Below are 20,982 nucleotides of genomic sequence, written 5' to 3'. Positions count from 1 at the left end.
ATTTGGAGAGTTTGAGAGAGAAAAGACACAATCAGTCAAGGCAGCAGTAATTAAATATGTATCTAAGTTAAATCAGACTGCACAATGTATTTTTGAAGTAAGCTAAAACAGAGCCTTAATCTAAAATATAAGATGGTGGGGCCAGCGCTGTGGCATAACAGGTAAAGCTACTGCCTGCGGCACTGGCATCCCAAATGGGTGCCGGTCCTAGTCCTGGCTGCTTCACTTCCAATCCAGCTCCCTGCTAATGTGCCTGGAAAAGCAGGGGAGGACAGCCCAAATACTTGGGGCCCTGCAACCACATGGGGAACTCAGAAGAAGCTCCTGATTTCTGGCTTCAGATTGGCCAGCTCTGGCCATTGTGGTCATCTGGGGAGTAAACCAGTGAATGGAAGATCTCCCTCTCCCTGTCTCTCTGTCTCTCTAACTTTCCCTTTCAAATAAAGAGATAAATCTTTAAAAAATTAAAATATAAGATATGCTACTGAGAATCACCAATGATGACACATTAAGTGTGGATGCGTATGTTTTAGGTTAATTCTGACGTAACAAATCTGTGGGTAAGCATGTAGAGTTCCAGTATGAATAAAGGATACATCATGAGATTAAAAATATAAAATATCACATAGACAACAGGAATTTATATTTGTAAAAAGTGATGTGGTATTTGGCAGGAATTGAGTGACCCATTCAACCAAAAAACATTTTCTCTGCATGGTCTATTTGCCCAGCACAGTGCCTGATTTTGGGGATAGGAGATGAATATGATATGATTGCTGAACTTGAATTTATAATCTAATGGGGCAAATAAATGTGCACATAAAAATATTTTCAGTGAAATACTGTAAGTGATGAAAAACGTATGGATAAAGTGATCCAGGATTAGAGTGACCAACTCATGTCAGGTTGCTTAGGACTTTCTGTTAACATTTAACATCCTGTACCCCGGAAACCCTTCAGTCCCGGGCAAACCAGGGCAGCTGCCCATCCTTCACAGCACCACAGAGGATGTTTTCCAAGGTAAGTGGTGCCACTGAGAAGCAGTCTTATTTTTTTTTCCCAAAGGGCATTTATTTTAGATAATGTGTTGAGAAAGACAGAGATAAAGGATAAGGAAGGCAAAGTGCATGACAGATGAAAAGAAAACACCCACATAAAGACCTGCAGATGTGGTTGGGTTGTCCTTTGGTATTGCTGGAATCTGTAATACATACCCTGAATTTAGAAATAACTGACTTTATATTTGTTCATAAACACTCCAAGGCAGTCTACTAAGTCAATTTAACTATTACCTATGTGGAAAAAATGCTAGTGCCACGTAGCAGAAATTTAAGTGAGAAAACACCTACATGACACATAACATTTTCTATAAGTAAAGACAATATTGCCAAAAATGGCTGAGAAATATTCACAAGGGAAGCAGCCTGCTTTACAAGGATAGATCATTCTTTCGAATGCTGTGAAAAGCTGTGAAATGGGAACAATCTGAGATAGAATGGAAATATTATGTGTATTACCTTTATATGGCAGTTCAGAGAACGAGAAAAAGGCAAAACAGACTCTGGGACCCAAAACAGAAAATGTGGAAAAGACTACAATGTGTTTGATGTCCAGTCATCATATGAAGTAATACCTACTACCGCTCCCATCCTTTCATCCTGTTTCTTGTTTGTTATTGGTTGGTTGGTTGGTTTTGTTGGACTTTGTTTTTTAGAAGGTTTTATGAATCAGAAAGCCCTAGTAAAGCAAAAGAAAACAAAAACTATAAATCATGAAATATAAGAATTTGTTGTTGCCATCAAGGAGAAGAGCTCAGCTGAGTGGAATTACTTCCCTTCTGAATTAAAAAAAAAAAAAAAAGAAGAAGAAGGAGAGAAAATTTACCACACCAAACCCAGGTGTGTCACTTTTGGCATACCCTTAACCCTGAAGAACTGAATAGAGCTCTCTGGCCACACCCACCATAAGCCTCTAGAGATCCACCAAAAACAGACAGTCCACTTAAGCTAGAGTCATAGTATAACAAGAAAAGCCACCACAGAGAGGAAAAAAAAGGGAAGAAACCAAAGAGTATCTCCACAATGCCAAACAACAAACACAGAAATCGAGGAACCAAGAACAAGGAAGACATCATGATGCTCCCAGATGAACATGACACTCCAATACAAGATTATGAAGATGATGAGATAGAAGAAATGCAAGATAAGGAATTCAAAAAATTTATGATAAGAACATTTAGAAAACATTTAGAAAAAATTATTATGAAACATCTAAAAAAATTATGATAAGAACATTTTTCAAAAACAAATGCATGAACTACAGAAATCCATACAGGACAGGACAGAAAATCTCTCTCGTGAAAATGAAATCTTAAGAAGAAATCAAAATGAAATGAGGAATTTACTAGAACATGAAATTGAGATATTGAAGAGAAATGAAAATGAAATGAAGAATTCAATAGATTAAGTGAAAAACACATTTCAGAGCCTTAAAAACAGAATCACTGAGGCAGAAGAGAGAATATCAGACTTAGAAGACAGAGCACAGGAAAGTATACAGTCAAACGAAAGAAAAGAAGAGGAAATTAGAAATCTAAAAAATATTGTTGGGAATCTACAGGATACTATTAAAAAACCCAACATTCAGGTTCTAGGAGTTCCTAAAGGCATGGAAGGAGAGAAAGGATTAGAAGGCCTTTTTAGTGAGATATTAGCAGAAAAGTTCCCAGGTTTGGAGAAGGACAGAGACATCCAAGTACAGGAAGAACACAGAACCCCCAATAAACATGACCAGAAGAGATCCTCACCACGACACATTGTAATCAAACTCATCACAGTAAAACACAAATAAAAGATTCTAAAAGGTGGAAGAGAGAAACACCAGATTACTCTCAGAGGATCTTCAATTAGACTCACAGCAGACTTCTCATCAGAAACCCTACAGGCTAGGATGGAATGGCAAGATATAGGCCAGGTACTAAGACAGAAAAACTGCCAGCCCAGAATATTATACCCTGCAAAGCTCTCATCTGTGAATGAAGGTGAAATAAAGACCTTTCAGAACAAACAGAAATTGAAAGAATTTGTTGCCACTCGTCCAGCCCTGCAAAAGATGCTTAAAGATGTGTTACACACAGAAACACGGTCATCAATATGAAAGAAGGTAAAGGAAGAAAATCTCCCAGTAAAAGATCACAGAAAGTTCAAAGCATATATTAGAAATATCTTTGGGAAAATGGCAGGGCAAAGTAATATCAATATCAATATCAGTATCAACAGTCACATTGAATGTTAATGGCCTCAACTCTCCAGTTAAAAGGCACAGAGTGGCTGAATGGATTAAAAAGCAAAACCCATCTATTTGCTGCTTACAAGAAACACATCTTTCAAACAAAGATGCATGCAGACTGAAAGTGAAAGGTTGGAAAGATATTCCATGCCAACAGACCAAAAAAGAGCTGGTGTAGCCATCTTAATATCAGAGAAAATAAACTTAAACACAAAAACTGTTAAGAAAGACAAAGAGGGGCACTATATAATGATTAACAGATCAATTGAACAGGAAGATTTAACTATTATAAATGTATATGCACCTAATTACAGGGCACCAGTTTTTTTAAAAGATATGTTAAGGAACTTAAAGGGGTACTTAGACTCCAATACAATAGTATTGGGGGACTTCAATACTCCACTCTCAGAAATAGAGTGATCAACCGGACAGAAGATCAGCAAGGAAACAGCAGATTTAATCGACAATATAGCCCAAATGGATCTAACATATATCTATAGAACTTTTCATCCTACACTTAAAGAATTCCTCTCAGCAGAACCTACTCTAGGATTGACCACATACTAGGCCATAAAGCAAGTCTCAGCAAATTCAAAAGAATCATAATCATATCATGCATCTTCTCAGACCACGATGGAATGAAGCTCGAAATTACCAACTTAGGAATCCCTAGAGCATGTGCAAACACATGGAGACTGAACAACACGCTCCTGAATGAACAGTGGGTCACAGAAGAAATCAAAAACTTTCTGGAAGTAAATGAGGATAACAACACAACATATCAAAACTTATGGGATACAGCAAAAGCAGTGTTAAGAGGAAAGTTCATAGCAATAGGTGCCTACATCAAGAAATTGGAAAGGCACCAAACAAATGAGCTTTCAATGCATATCAGGGATCTAGAAAAACTGCAGCAAACCAGACCAAAAACTAGTAGGAGAAGAGAAATAATTAAAATCAGAGAAGAAATCAACAGAACTGAATCCAAAAAAAAAAAAAAAAAAAACATTACAAAAGATCAGCCAAACTAAGAGCTGGTTTTTTGAAAAAATAAACAAAACTAACACCCCATTGGCCCAACTAACTAAAAAAAGAAAAGACCCAAATCAATAAAATCAGAGATGAAAAAGGGAATGTGACAACAGAAACCACAGAAATAAAAAGAATCATCAGAAATTACTACAAGGACTTGTACGCCAGCAAACAGGGAACTCTATCAGAAATGGATAGATTCTTGGACACATACAACCTACCGAAATTAAACCATGAAAACACAGAAGACCTAAACAGACCCATAACTGAGACAGAAATTGAATCAGTAATAAAGGCCCTCCCAACAAAGAAAAGCCCAGGACCAGATGGATTCACTGCTGAATTCTACCAGACATTTAAAGAACTAACTCCAATTCTTCTGAAACTATTCAGAACAGTCAAAAAAGAGGGAATTCTCCCAAATTCTTTCCATGAAGCCAGCATCACCTTAATTCCCAAACTTGAAAAAGATGCAGCAGAGAAAGAGAATTACAGACCAATTTTCCTGACGAATAGAGATGCAAAAATCCTCAATAAAATTCTGGCCAACAGACTACAACAAAACATCAGAAAGATCATCCACCCAGACCAAGTGGGATTTATCCCTGGTATGCAGGGATAGTTCAACGTTCACAAATCAATCAATGCGATATACCACATTAACAAACTGCAGAAGAAAAACCATATGATTATCTCAATACATGCAGAGAAAGCATTTGATAAAGCACAACACCATTTCATGATGAAAACTCTAAGCAAAATGGGTATAGAAGGAACATTCCTCAATACAATCAAAGCAATTTATGAAAAACCCATGCCCTGCATTCTACTGAATGGGGAAAAGTTGGAAGCATTTCCACTGAGATCTGGAACCAGATAGGGATGTCCACTCTCACCACTGCTATTCAATATAGTTCTGGAAGTGTTAGCCAGAGCCATCAGGCAAGAAAAAGAAATCACTGCCGGCGCCGCAGCTCAATAGGCTAATCCTCCGCCCCACAGTGCCGGCACACCGGGTTCTAGTCCCGGTCGGGGTGCCGGATTCTGTCCCGGTTGCCCCTCTTTCAGGCCAGCTCTCTGCTGTGGCCCGGGAGTGCAGTGGAGGATGGCCCAAGTCCTTGGGCCCTGCACCCCATGGGAGACCAGGATAAGTACCTGGCTCCTGCCTTCAGATCAGCGCGGTGTGCTGGCCCCAGCGCGCTGGCCGCAGCGGCCATTGGAGGGTGAACCAACGGCAAAAGGAAGACCTTTCTCTCTGTCTCTCTCTCTCTCTCTCACTGTCTAACTCTGCCTGTTAAAAAAAAAAAAAAAAGAAATCAAAGGGATACAAATTGGGAAGGAAGAACTCAAACTATTCTTCTTTTACAGATGATATGATTCTTCATTTAGGGGATCCAAAGAACTCTACTAAGAGACTATTGGAACTCATAGAAGAGTTTGGCAATGTAGCAGGATATAAAATCAATGCACAAAATTCAACAGTCTTTGTATACACAGGTAATTCCTCAGCTGAGAAACAACTGCTAAGATCAATCCCATTCACAATAGCTACAAAAACAATCAAATACCTTGGAATAAACTTAACCAAGGACTTTAAAGATCTCTACAATGAGAATTACAAAATCTTAAAGAAAGAAATAGAAGAGGATACCCCAAAATGGAAAAATCTTCCATGCTCACAGATTTGAAGAATCAATATCATCAAAATGTGCATTCTCCCAAAAGCAATTTATAGATTCAATGCGATACCAATCAAGATACCGAAGACCTTCTTCTCAGATCTGGAAAAAATGGTGCTGAAATTCATATGGAGACACAGGAGACCTCGAATAGCTAAAGCAATCTTGTACAACAAAAACAAAGCTGGAGGCAGCACAATACCAGATTTCAGGACATACTACAGGGCAGTTGTAATCAAAAGAGCATGGTACTGGTACAGAAACAGATGGACAGACCAATGGAACAGAATAGAAACACCAGAAGTTAATCCAAACATCTACAGCCAACTTATATTTGATCAAGGATCTAAAACCAATTCCTGGAGCAAGGACAGTCTATTCAACAAATGGTACTGGGAAAATTGGATTTCCACGTGCAGAAGCTTGAAGCAAGACCCCTCCCTCACATCTTACACAAAAATCCACTCGACATGGATTAAAGATCTAAATCTATGACCCAACACCATCAAATTATTAGAGAACATTGGAGAAACCCTGCAAGATATAGGCATAGGTAAGGACTTCTTGGAAAAGACCCCGGAAGCACAGGCGGTCAAAGCCAGAATGAACAATTGGGATTGCATCAAACTGAGAAGTTTCTGTACTACAAAAGAAACAGTCAGGAAAGTGAAGAGGCAACCAAAAGGATGTGAAAAAATATTTCAAACTATGTAACCGATAAAGGATTAATAACCAGAATCTACAAAGAGATCAAGAAACTGCACGATAACAAAACAAACAACCCACTTAAGAGATGGGCCAAGGACCTCAATAGACATTTTTCAAAAGAGGAAATCCAAATGGCCAACAGACACATGAAAAAATGTTCAGGATCACTAGCCATCAGGGAAATGCAAATCAAAACCACAATGAGGTTTCACTTAACCCAGTTAGAATGGCTCATATACAGAAATCTACCAAATAGATGCTGGCAACGATGTGGTGAAAAAGGGACACTAACCCACTGTTGGTGGGAATGCAAACTGGTAAAGCCACTATGGAAGTCAGTCTGGAGATTCCTCAGAAACCTGAATATAGCCCTACTGTTCGACCCAGCCATCCCACTCCTTGGAATTTACCCAAAGGAAATTAAATTGGCAAATAGAAGAGTTGTATGTACCTCAATGTTTATTGCAGCTCTGTTCACAATAGCTAAGACCTGGAATCAACCTAAATGCCCATTAACAGAAGAATGGATAAAGAAATTATGCGATATGTACTCTATAGAATACTATATAGCAGTAAAAACAATGAAATCTGGTCATTTGCAACAAAATGGAGGAATCTGGAAAGCATCATGCTGAGTGAAATAAGCCAGTCCCAAAGGGACAAATACCATATGTTCTCCCTGATCTTTGACAACTGATCACCTAAAAGGAAACCTGTTGAAGTGAAATGGACACTATGAGAAATAGTGACTTGATCAGCCCGTGTCCTGACTGTTGAGGAACAACTTACTACTTTTTTCCTTTTAGTATTTTTTATTTAATACTATTGGTTGTACTCTGTAATTAACACACAATTATTCTTAGGTGTTTAAATTTAACTGAAAAATGATCCCTGTTAAAAACAAGAGTGGGAGTAAAAGAGGGAGGAGATGTACAGTTTGGCATATGCTCACTCAGCCTTGTCTAAATAAGATTGGAGTTGGCGAACTCAACAGGCTTCCATAGCCTTGGCAGCTCATGACAAGAGCCTCGGGTGACTACTGACTGCATAAACAAGAGTGTCAATTGTTAAATCAACAACAGGAGTCACTGTGCACTTGCTCCCCATGTAGGACCTTTGTCCTTAATGTGTTGTACTATGTGAATTCATGGTATAACTAGTACTCAAATAGCACTTTATACTTTGTGTTTCTGTGTGGGTGCAAACTGTTGAAATATTTACTTAAGATATACTAAATTGCTCTTCTGTATATAAAGATAATTGAAAATGAATCTTGATGAAGAATGGGATGGGAGCGGGAGTGGGAGATGGGATGTTTGCAGGTGGGAGGATGGTTATAGGGGGAAAAAGCCAATATAATCCAAAAGTTGTACTTTGGAAATTTATATTTATTAAATAAAAGTTAAAATATGTTGTGACATCTAAATGGAAAGCAAATAGGAAGAAGACCTATGTGCTTGGGACACAACAGTATATGCATGGGATACAAAGCATGGGACTTGTAAAAGTTACCTAGCGGGTGAATGTAAAATAGGAGAAAAGATTTGGGAATTGAGGTCTAGCAAGTTCTAATGGCTAAAGGCTACAAAGAGAAGAGTAGCTCTAATAAAGGAGAATGGAACAGATTGTGCAACTGGAGAGAATAAAAACCAAGTGGGAAAGTCTTTCATTTTGGAAGCTGGATGAACTATGTCAAATATGAAAACTGAAGTAAGAACTGAGAATATCATACTGGACCTGGAAGCCCAGAGGTCATTGGCCACACTGCACAAGTAACTTTCTAGGAGTACAGGAGTGAAAGATACAAAAGTGAGAATAGCACATTTCAAAATCCTTTATAAGAAACTTGCTGTAAGGAGTACACAGGCAGAGAACAGTGGTTGCATAGGGATGAGACTTAACAGTTGGCTTTTATTGAGTTTATTGAAAGCAAGGATATGTCACAGCATGGCTCTATGCAGATTAGGAAAAAAAAAAACCACCTGGTGATGCAGTAGAGCGAGAACTGCAGAGAAAAGCCCTTCAGTAGATGAGAGGTGGTATCTAGGGCACAGAAAGAAAAGCTGGCCACAGATGGGACCACAGACTGAGGGAGCACAAAAGCAGGGGAACAAGCAGATTTGGTGATGCAGAATGGAGAATTTCATTTCTATTTGCTCATGATTTCTCAGTGAAATGCAAGGCAAGGATTTTACTTGAGGACAAGGAAGGAGGGAAGCATGTTGGAGGTTTGAAGAGAAAGGAGGATGTGTAAAAGTGTTCGGTGTAAGTGAATTCATTAGAGTCACACAGTAGATTTGTCAGGCAGCTCCTGAGAGGCCACTGAAGGTTTGTGGTCATAATATGAAGGGAGAGCTGTCGACAGTGTTGCATTTTCTGTGTAGCCATCCAAGTTACTGATGTCCATGTGAGTAATAAGCAGAAAGTTGGATTCATCCAGGGTTGGGGTTTTTCCAAGAGTTTAACAGCTAAGAAAAGAAAAAAGGCAGGGCAAAAGAATCGATTGCATTAGAATGCATATAATCAGTGGGTATTTACCTGGTTTGCGTTCTAAAAGCTGTTGTAAGTGAAATGCTGCTTGCTCATAGTCCTGTTTTCTGAACATGAGATCAGCCATCATCTATGAAGACAAAAGTTGGCTCTAAAAATACTGCAATATATTTTACAAAGCATATTCTTCTAACCAAGAGTTAGCACTGTGAAAATACATAGGCAAGACAATTGATAAAATGGAGCCATTTCAAGTTCAAGCACCTTGAACAGAATGGCTTGGAGAACAGTGTAAAGAAGATAATCAAGAATATGAAACAGATTGCTCTGGTCATGAAGCTACATTTTTAGCAAAAAATATGTTTGGAGTAGGAATTTCACACTCTCTGTGATATCATAGAAAAAATGTCTTGGTGGATTCAGCTACAATGGTAATGAGAAAATTAAAAAAAAAACAATTCAAAACTTAACTCATAAATTTTTCAAAGGAATTTAAAACAAGCAAAACCTACTGAAAATTTTAAATTATGTGTTTTAAAGGGGAGACTTCTTATATTCCTCTTTATAACAACTCCAAATGAAGCTCACAAAATGTCAGCCAGGCAGCTGTTTGAAAAGCCAACTACTGCAAGTTAGGTAAAAATGAGGAAGAAAAGAAAAAACTCTATTGAAAGTCCGATTGTTACAGAATGATAAATAGCGTTTACTTTTCTTAATTCTTAAAGTTCCAGTGGAATTATTAAATTAGTCCAGCATGTCTTTGTAAGTATTTAAAAGGTAGTATTTGGTAAATTATATCTTTGCCACATGAACTCTGCCTGAGCAAGCATTGCCTTGAGCATAAAGAAAGATTAACTAGATGCAAATTCTCAAGTAAAGGCCTGACCTAGGCTTGTTATTATTCTTATAAATAAAATGCTAATGATCCTTGGTCTCTTTTTTTTGCTGTTAAAATGTACTAATGTTAGAAATACCTTATTTCTTCCAAAAGTCAACATGAGCCATGCCTATCTAGTGTTAGCACTACGGGGTAAAATTTGAATCTTCCACTTGGAGTATTAAACACAGCTGCCTTCGTATAAGTGCTGAGGGATTATGGACTAACCATGGTGGCTGCTTCATTATCCTGGTCACTCTGGAGGAGCAGGGCACAGTGCCGCAGGCAGGCATCGGGGTCATCTTGCAACAGGTATAAGCGGGCTAGTTCCAACATTATCTGTACAGCACAAGTCAAGGTTAGTCAGAAACAGCTTTGGATTAAAAAGAGAATGAGAAAAAAATGTGTGGACACAGAATGAACTTTAATTGACCAAAAGTTACAGCAATGACAATGTCAAATGTGAAAGATAAGGAAAGCTCTGGGCTTTCCAGTCTCTTATTTTTCTTTTACTGGAGAAAGAAATAGAAAAAAAAAAACAGGTGGCAACGCACTTAAAAGGCAGAGAGACATAAGGGATTATGAAAAGAACACTAGTCTTAAAATCAGGAGATTGGTTTCTGTTCCCAGCTTCCTCATGATGGGGCTGAATCAAGTTCCTTTTACCTCTCTGAAAAAGAAAAGGCCTCAAGTAGATAATTTCTAAGGTACACTTCAGAGTTACAATGAGAATTTTGACTACTTTAGCAACTACTGAGAAAGGTATCTGTTTGGTTAAGCCAAAATAGAGATTGCTTTACCATATATATGAGAGTCCTGGTAATAAAAAAATATTCTATCTTAATCCGTAATTCTGGAATGTGGCTGTCTTTCATTCTGCATCGCCTCATTTAAGTATTAGCTATTTCCAGGATATTTTTTAAGAAAAATTATTCATATACCTAGCACTTCTCAAACCTTGATAGAACAATGGTATTTGGGGCTGGTGCTGTGGTGTAGTGGGTAAAGCTGCCTCCTGCAGTGCAGGTATCCCATACGGGTGCTGGTTCATGTCCTGGCTGCTCTGCTTCTGATCCAGCTCTCTGCTATGGCCTGGGAAAGCAGTAGAAGGTGGTCCAAATCCTTGGGCCCCTGCACCCCTGTGGGAGACCTGGAAGAAACTCCTGGCTCCTGGCCTTGGATTGACACAGCTCTGGACGTTGTGGCCATCTAGGGATAGAACCAGCGGATGGAAGTGCTCTCTCTCTCTGTCTCTCCATGACTCTGCCTTCAAATAAAATAAGTTTTTAAATATTTATTTATTTATTTATTTGAAAGGCACAGTTACAGAAAGGCAGAGAGAGAGAGAGAGGTCTTCCATCTGCTGGTTTACTCCTCAACTGGCTGCAATGGCTAGAGCTGCACCCATCCGAAGCCAGGAGCCAGGAGCTTCTTCCAGGTCTCCCACATGGGCGCAGGGACCCAAGGATTTGGGCCATCCTGTACTGATTTCCCAGCCCATAGCAGAGAGGTGGATTGGAAGTGGACAGTCAGGACTTGAACAGGCACCCACATGGGATGCTGGCACTGCAGGCAGTGGCTTTACATGCTACGCCACAGCGCCCACCCCAAAATAAATAAATCTTCAAAAAAAAAAAACCAAAATAACAATGGCATTTTGGTTTACACACCAGCCATGAACATGAGCGTATTCCACAGGGTTGGAATAGTCACTTCTTCATCCTCAGAACAAACACAACTGAAACACAGGTGTTTAACAGTTTTTTAGCAGAGTGCATTGAATCAGCTAGATCCAGATTGCTGACTGAGAAACTGCTTTAAAGTGATGATTAAAACATTGGTGTGTATTAAAAACAAAGAGCTTGTAGGTTTGCCTTATCCTGCTTATTTCATTATAATTTTTATATTCTAATGTTCTCAATTTAAGGCAACATGTAAATATTTTGAGCAAACTTTAGAAACATTACTTTTTTACTTGCATTTTTGTTATTATTGTCAAATCTACATATATAAGCTAGTAAGAATTTTACATTTGAGAGAACTAAGCAACATCCGAATGAAAGGTACTTAACATTTTATCAAAGTACTGACCTTATTATCTGTTTCACAATGAACCAGAGCCTCTCTATAAAACTTAATTGCTTTTTCGTAGTCTTGCTGAACAACAGAATGTTTTGCAATCTCTGCACAAATTTCAGCAGCTAACTGTTTCTGTGCAGGAACTGCATCTGGCTGTTCCATCTGAACACGTTTTAGTACCCGAGCTTGTAATTCTCGAGCCTAGAACAAGATAAGAATACAAACAAATTAAAAGAAAGGTAAAAAAGAACAGAAAGAACTTTAAACAGTCCTCAGCAACTCACACACTGTGTGCTTTCACAGAAGATTTATCCCAGCAATATTGGCTCTTGAGGTAACAAAGTCTGGTCCAAAGAAAATTTCTTTTTTTTTTCCTAAGAAAAATGTTTTATTGGCAAATAAAATAGTATGTATTTATCATGTACAACATGATGCTTGAAGTACACAGACATTGTTGAACAGTTAAATCTAGTCAATTAATAAACGAATCATCTATGCAGCATCATATCTATAGAAGAGCACTTACCATCCACTCTGTTAGCTGTTTTTCTTTTTTTGTTATATACTCCTTTATTTGGTATTAAGATTGAGATGGAAGTTTTTTTATTTATTAATATGAAGAGAACAGATTTCATGTATTTTACAGATATGATTCTAAGAATATAATGATACTCTCCTCTCTCCCTATTCCATTCCTCCTCCTTTGTTTTTCTGCTAAGTTTTTGTAATACACTTTTGATTTACTTGATAATCACAGGCTTCATGCTCCTCTAAGTTCTACAAGTAAAAAGCTGGAAGACCACTGATCCACAGGACTACAGACAAAGGTCATAAACAATAAGCAAATCACAAGATGCCAATTTCATTCATATTAAGTTGTTTTGGTACTCTATGCATTGGCTTCCACAAATCAGAGAAAATACAGTATTTGTTTTTTGGGTCTGGCTTATTTCACTAAGTATAATGGTCTTCAGTGACATACTTTTTTTTGTAAAAGACAGTATTTCTTTCTCTTTTACAGCTAAGATCTAAAAAATGTGCTTGTTTGCAAATGAGCTTTCATGCACGTATCTTTCCAACAAAAGTAGTATAAAATTACTGAGTCTCTTCCTATTTTTACAAGGATATCTAGGAGCAGCATAAAAAAAGGAAATGCTGTCACAAACCAACTACTTGGAAAAGATACATAGATGATGCAATTAAATAATTAAAATGGTTATTAAATTAACTAATAGTGGAGCCAGAGCAGTGGCACAGTGGGTAAAACCACTGCCTTAAGTGGTGGTATCCCCTATGGGCACTGGTTCGTGTCCTGGCTGCTCCACTTCTGATCCAGCTCTCTGCTATGGTCTGGGAAAGCAGTAGAAGATGGCCCAAATTCTTGGGTTCCTGTGCCCATGTGGGAGACCTGGAAGAAGCTCCTGGCTCCTGGCTTCGGATCGGCGCAGCTCCAGCCGTTGTGGCCAATTGGGGAGTGAACCAGCAGATAGAAGACCTCTCCTCTCTCTCTCTCAGCCTCTCCTTCTCTGTAACTTCTGTGTAACTCTGACTTTCAAATAAATAAATAAATCTTTTAAAAAAATTATTTATTTGAGAAGTAGAGTTACAGACAGTGAGAGGGAAAGACAGAGAGAGAGGTCTTTCCATTGGTTCACTCCCCAGATGGCCACAACGGCCGGAGCCACGCCGATCCAAAGCCAGGAGCCAGGTGACTCCTCCCAGTCTTCCATACAGGTGCAGGGGCCCAAGGACTTGAGCCATCTTCCACTGCTTTCCCAGGCCATAGCAGAGAGCTGGATTGGAAGAGGAGTAGCTGGGACTCAAACCGGCGTCCATATGGGATGCTGGCACTGCAGTCAGAGGATTAACCTCCTGCGCCACAATGCTGGTCCCTGTGGGGAGCAACTGGGAGCAACTCGGACTAGACTAAGTTACTGGAATTAAGACTTATTCTATGCATCTGCTCTCCCACAATATGGTGCTGAGAAGGGAAACAGCTTCTACACAGCTGCCTCCAGTTCAATCAATAAACTGTAGGACCTGCTCCTGATTGGAGGAGAGCAGCGTACTTGGCGTGTGGGTAGCAGAGTTGGGATTGGCGGAAGAGGACTATAAAGGAGGAGAGAGACAACATGCACCAGGAACATCTAAGGGGAACATCTATCTGAAGGAACACTTGTGCAGCCCCCGAGAGAGCCAAACGGCGGTGTGCCGCTCCCCCGCGGAAGTGGGGAAAGTGGCCAGGGGAAACCGCCCTTCCACAGAGGTGGAAGGGACAGTAGCCAACCCGGGAAGAACCAGCAGCAAACCCGGGGAGGGCTGAGCAGACAGAAGAACAACGCAGGGTCCTGAATCGTTCCTCTACGAAGAGGGGGAGCGACAGGTCCCTAAATAAATAAATCTTTTTAAAAAATTAACTAATAGCCAGCGCCGCGGCTCACTAGGCTAATCCTCCGCCTTGCGGCGCCGGCACACCGGGTTCTAGTCCCGGTTGGGGCGCCGGATTCTGTCCCGGTTGCCCCTCTTTCAGGCCAGCTCTCTGCTGTGGCCAGGGAGTGCAGTGGAGGATGACCCAAGTCCTTGGGCCCTGCACCCCATGGGAGACCAGGATAAGTACCTGGCTCCTGCCATCAGATCAGCACTGTGCGCTGGCCGCAGCGGCCATTGGAGGGTGAACCAACGGCAAAGGAAAACCTTTCTCTCTGTCTCTCTCACTGTCCACTCTGCCTGTCAAAAATAAAAAAAAAAAAAATTAACTAATAGTATCCAAAATTCAGCCCAATACTGTCAGATTTCAGGCAACAAATACATTTATATATTGTTCATGGGATATGAATTAGTACAGCATTTCTGAGGAGCACATTAGCCAAACATGCCAACTCAATAACATTAACCAGGCTGCTTGAACTTGGTAGTTTCACTCTTGGGAAGGTATTAAGGACCTTATTTAGAAGGAAAAAGGGGAATGTATTATCTGTTGTCAAATGAAAACAGTCTCGGGGCCAGCGTTGTGTAGCAGCTTAAGCTGCCACCTGCAGCACCAGCATCCCATATGAACACAGGTTCAAGTTCTGGATGCTCCACTTCTGATCCAGCTCCCTGTTAATGTGCCTAGGAAAGCACTGGAGGATGGCCCAAGTGGTTGGGCACAAGCCACCCACTTGGGAGACCTGGAAAAACTTGGTTTCAGCCTGGTCCAGTACCAGCCATTGTGGCCATTTGGGGAGTGAACCAGGGATGGAAGATCTCGCTCTGTCTCTCCCTCTCTCTAACTCTGACCTTCAAAAATAAATAGATAAATAAAGAAATAAATCTTTAAAAGAGAGAGAAAAAAGTCTCTGTTATTTGTTGTAAGAACAAACCATGAAAGAGTAACAACAAAAGCAAAACAAAAAACTTGGTAGCAACCTCAGTGTCTAAGGGCAGGGCAACCACTCAGCAGCTGATGGAGTATATCAACATGGGCATATGTTAAGCACATGCTGCATGCTAACAGGAGGTGGGAGCCTTTTCCAGAGTAATTATATATAGTTGGTTGTTATATTAGAAGAATCCAAGTTTTTCTATTCATACATCTGGTTTGTGTAACACTGAAATTTTCCTCTAACAATAACAGAAAATTCCTATACTTTAGGACTTCACAAATAAAATTTAACTTTGAGCTAAAGAAAAGCACTCACTAAGGCATTCACACATCCATTCACCAAACTATAAATGCCTACACCAAGGGCCATACATTAGGTACACAAAGGGCACCCTTCAGGGGATTTCTGTCAAACTGTTGGTTGACAACTGGAAGTTGGTAAAGATGGATTAAAACAGAGGCTGCATCAAATCACAGGTTTAGGGTGTGATAATAGCATTCTTTGGGGAATGCAGGAGAAAAGATCAGAAAACATGAGCATACAGAGCATGTGGTAAAGAGTCATACTGCTCCACAACCTTTTTCTTTAGATTATAACGATGTATATTTAGTTACATATGGCAGTATGTATAAAATTGTGTTCTGGATTTTACATGTGTTCATGGTTTTACTCATGCAAGTCCACACACTCACTCATACAAAAAGCAAACCACCACAGAAACCTCTGAAACAATGGGACTCAATGAGATCTCTGTCCCGCAGAGATTCTGCAGCCCTGCACATTAACACACTCAGACATCCTGCGCTGCAACTGCTTGATGGTCAGGAAAGTAGTGAGAGGCCCCTAGGGTCCATCCCCAGCACCAAAGGGGAGAGCTCTCACCCCAAGAATCCAAATGCCCAGACAGCAATCTCCAAGCATTTTGCTGAGACCTGCCCCATGTTTTGCAGGAGAACTCTGAATTAGTGGGGTAAGAAATAAAGTGAAAATGAAAGAGAGAGCAGAACAAATATTTGCAAGAGACACCCACTGCAAAAGGCCCTCAGGGAACAGCTACCCCTTTATATTTTATACTTAACATGACCATATAATTTATCATTCAAAAAAGAGAACTTTTGCAAGAGAAAAAAGGATGAAATTAGTAACTAGGCTTATGCAATAGGTATAAACCTTGAGGCTGTCCTCAATGCCATGGTTCAAATGATATCAGTGCGGCCGGCGCCACAGCTCACTAGGCTAATCCTCCACCTGCAGCGCTGGCACACCGGGTTCTAGTCTCGGTTGGGGCGCTGGTTCTGTCCTGGTTGCTCCTCTTCCAATCCAGCTCTCTGCTGTGGCCCGGGAGTGCAGTGGAGGATGGCCCAAGTCCTTGGGCCCTGCACCCGCATGGAAGACCAGGAAGAACCACCTGGCTCTTGGCTTCGGATCGGCGCAGCGCGTGGGCCATAGCGGCCATTTGGGGGGTGAACCAGCGGAAAGGAAGGCCTTTCTCTCTGTCTCTCTCTCTCACTGTCTAACTCTGCCTGTGAAAAAAACAAAACAAAACAAAACAAAAAACCAGCATTTATAATGATCATTTAGAACATTTATATATGGAATGCAGTATTAGTGAAAAAATTTTATTAAAGAATTGATGTGATTTTGCATTTGATGTGGTTTTATGAAAAGAATAGTCAGGCCAATGAGTATGTCATCTGCTTAATCATTGTCATGTCATAAATTAGTACTATTTCATTTTAAGATTTACTTATTTATTTGAAAGTGAAAGTTACACAGAGAGAGGGAGAGACAAAGAGAGAGAGAGAGGGATCTTCCATTCTTTGGTTCACTCTGCAGATGACTGCAGCAGCCAGGGCTGGGCCAAGCTGAAGCCAGGAGCCAAGATCTTCTTCCAGATCTCCCAGGTGGGTAGCAGGGCCCAAGGGCTTTGGCCACATTCAGCTGCTTTTCCCAGGCCATTAGCAGGGATCTGGATGGGAAGTGGAGCAGCCAGGACATGAACCAGTACCCATATGGAATGCCAGTGTTGCAGGTGATGGCTTTACCCACTATGCCACAATGTCAGCCCCTAGTATTATATCTTAAGAGCTTTGTCGTGATACATTTCATCATCTGTGTCAATGACCAGCTCAAGCTTTTGAGACTCCATGGCTATGGGTAAATTCTGGATGCAAGTTCAGGCAACAATAATAAATACCAACAATGAGGATCCAAATAAGTAAAAAGTTAGCATTCCTGAGGTGATACTGTTTTTTTCTTATTGTCATTATGTTGGTTTCTATACATGCAAATAAAATGTGTGTTGGCAATAACTTGTTTTGTGAATATTTCTACCCAAGATTGTGATATTTCTATAGGCAACATAGAGGGATATGTTCTAGATATTTAGACATCAGATGGAGGGTAAGGATTGGGTAGACTATGAAATAAATCATAAAACACTAAATAAAGGCAATGTGCTTGAAAATAAATATATGAGTATAAATGCATAATGGTATTTTTTCACATAAAGCTCTGAAATGTTTTATAATTGCTAATTATACAAAGAATTATTCAAAAATATTTCAGTTATCTGACAACTAGAGGGGAATATATTCTGTTAACTATAAACAAAGTTTCAAATAGTGTGCTTAAAATGCAATAAAATAATGGAAGAAAAGGTAGAGTAAATGACTTTGGAAAAGACAGTATGTGCATTGCGATCCACTAACTGCACAATATAGTAAAAGTATATAAAAGTAATAAATTCGTAGAGGAGAAAATGGGCTAAAGTTACATAACCAAGAAAAAAAGAAATGAAAGAAAAATGAGCATGACATTTTAAAAGTTCAAAAAGAAATCATACTATAGCAGATGGAAGTCCCAATATAATCCATATTACACTAATATAGAAGATAAATATTCTAATGAAAAGATTGTCAGAATAGATAAAAATAATTAATTATATGCTGATAGGCTGCCAAAATAAGGACAAAAAAAGCTGAAAGAAAAAGGATAGAAACAGATATATCATCAAAACGCTAACCAAAGAAAGCTGGTGTAGCTTTATTAATACCTGACAAATAAGACTGTACACAAGAAACATTACTAGAAATAAAGGCCACTTTATAATTATAAAGGGCTTAACTCACTAGAAAGATAAATTCTAAATCTGGACAAACAGTATGTCTGAGAAAAAAATACATGGGACTAAAAGGAAAAAATATAAATTCTAAATCTGGACAAACAGTATGTCTGAGAAAAAAATACATGGGACTAAAAGGAAAAAAATAATCAACAATTAATTGAGACTTTAACATATCTATCCTAACAATAACAGGACTATAAAAGAGGCATTCTTTGCAGCACTTGCAGACATTGAAAGCATAACACAGAATAAAGAATTTATGTCAATAAATTTGACAATTAACTAAACAAATTAAGAATGTAACTATTCAAAATGACATAAGAAATTTTTAAATGACATAACTGTACTATTAACATTTTGGATCTGTTAATAAAAATTTTCTGTCAAGAAGTCTTGAGACCCAATGATTTCACTACTAAATTGGGTCAAATATTAAAGAAGCAGCATTAGCTGTATAGACCAATCTCTGTAACAAACATAGACTTAGTGTTATAAATAAAACATTAGGAAACATCTTTAAATTCTTGCTATACCTTTTTAAAAAATAAAAAAGTGACTCATATGTCAGGAATATCTGGGTGTTGTTTAACACTTGAAAGTTGATAAATTTAATGTACTACATTAACCAAAAATTAAGAGAAAAAACAGGAGAAACATATGACCATTTTCAATGATGCACAGAATGTATTTGATCAAATTTAAATCACTTACATAATAATTGTGAGCCAACCAGAAACTGGGAAATCATAGCAAACATCAACCATTCAGGAAGGCACCTATGGGAATGCATATAGATCTTCTACTTTGAAAATCACAAAGTACGAAGAGAAATTAAAGTCTAGGTAAGTGGAGGAAGAAGCAACTGAAACAAATCGAATGGCACTAGTCATTGGATTTCATACAAGTTATTAAATTCAATTTTCTTAGATGTAAAATAGGATGAAAAATATCAACCTTTGTTAATATTTATGGTATTTTGTCATAATTTCTGTGATTGTTGAACCAAGAGATAGTTTTTATACTAGATGTGGATTATTGCCTTCACAAACACACAGGTTTACCTGTTGCAATGAAGCAATTGCATCAGCAGGTCTATTCATTTTACTGTAAACTTTTGCTAGAAGAACTTGAGAACGCCCATCTTCCATGAGGGCTGAAAGTTCATTTACTATGAAAGAGTGGAAGATAATGGAAAATTATTAACCTTAAATAAATACTATAATTCTTAAAATTAGTCTTTGGATAAAATGACTTTGAGAAACAGTAAATAAAGTTTGTAAATTATCAGTTAACTTATGATCAAATCTTTAAAAATTGGCAGGAAAACTGGATGGAAGTAAAGTTAAAGAACTTGACAGCAACTAGAGGATTTTCCTATATATACAATAAGAAATAACCATCTAACAACACAATATGAATTTATATTTTCATTCTTATGTGTATAAAACTTTATTAAAACCCATATAAAGACAGAACAGTTGTTTTATACAGTTAAGAAGATAATGTGCTCTTTAAAAAAATAACAGAAGGTTGATAAACAATAAAGTATAACCTTAAAGAGAATCAACTTTGGAGGCTACTAATCCAGTTTCAAATTATGCCTCACTACTTACTTACTAACCATTTAATCTTTTCTATCTCCTCTGTGTTATAAAGCAAGGAAAAATAACAGTACCAATATCACAAGGTTACTGTAAGATTTAAAAAGCTAATAAGATTAAGTTAGCATATGAAAAACTATGACAATAAGTCTAGTAGATGGTAAACACTACCTAAACATATGATTAATACTAAATTATTTTGTGACCTAAGAACATTACAACAATCCAAGATAGTTAACAAAAATGGAGTTTTTTTTTTCCATTTATTGAGTGTACAGCCCACATCACACACATCACATACATTATATCAATACTATTTCAACCTAAGAAGTAGGTTTTCTAACAGCTAGTTAAAAATTTTATTTATTTGCAAAAGGGAGGAAGGGAATATGGGAGAAGGAATAAGAAGAGGGAGAGGGAGAGAGAGAGATAGGTGAGCATTCCCATCCTCTGGTTCATGCCCAAATGCACACAACAGCCAGAGCTAGGCCAGGCTAAAGGCAGGAGTCACAAATTCAATCCAGGTCTTCCATGTGGGCGGCAGGAACTCAAGTATTCAAGTCAGCGCTGCTGCCTCTCAGGATGCACATTAGGAGGCAGCTTGAATAGGGAGCAGAGACAGCACTTGAACCCAGGCACTCTGTTATGATATGTGGGTATTCCAAGTGGCATCTTGACCACTAGGCAAAACACCCACCCCTATTACACTTAAAGGAAGAAAAGCACTAAGATAGGT

General features: G+C 38.7%; 1 protein-coding gene across 5 annotated transcripts in view; it reads right to left on the bottom strand.

Moving 5' to 3' along the window:
• Window positions 1-20,982, bottom strand: part of TTC21B (tetratricopeptide repeat domain 21B) — a 106,852-nt gene that overhangs the window by 23,155 nt on the left and 62,715 nt on the right. For all 5 annotated transcript variants that reach the window (XM_002712247.6, XM_017342903.4, XM_070070739.2 and 2 more), the window contains 4 exons: window positions 19,707-19,813; window positions 12,166-12,354; window positions 10,303-10,413; window positions 9,246-9,327 (listed from right to left, as the gene is read on the bottom strand). In XM_002712247.6, coding sequence (XP_002712293.1) covers window positions 9,246-9,327; window positions 10,303-10,413; window positions 12,166-12,354; window positions 19,707-19,813 — 489 coding nt within the window. The remainder of the gene's footprint in view (window positions 1-9,245; window positions 9,328-10,302; window positions 10,414-12,165; window positions 12,355-19,706; window positions 19,814-20,982) is intronic.

Source organism: Oryctolagus cuniculus, chromosome 3, assembly GCF_051225735.1.
Source record: "Oryctolagus cuniculus isolate XC-2025 breed Fujian yellow rabbit chromosome 3, ASM5122573v1, whole genome shotgun sequence".
Classification (NCBI taxonomy): domain Eukaryota; kingdom Metazoa; phylum Chordata; class Mammalia; order Lagomorpha; family Leporidae; genus Oryctolagus; species Oryctolagus cuniculus.
Note: the sequence above shows the minus strand (reverse complement) of the source record. Positions and strands in the feature narration are given on the sequence as shown.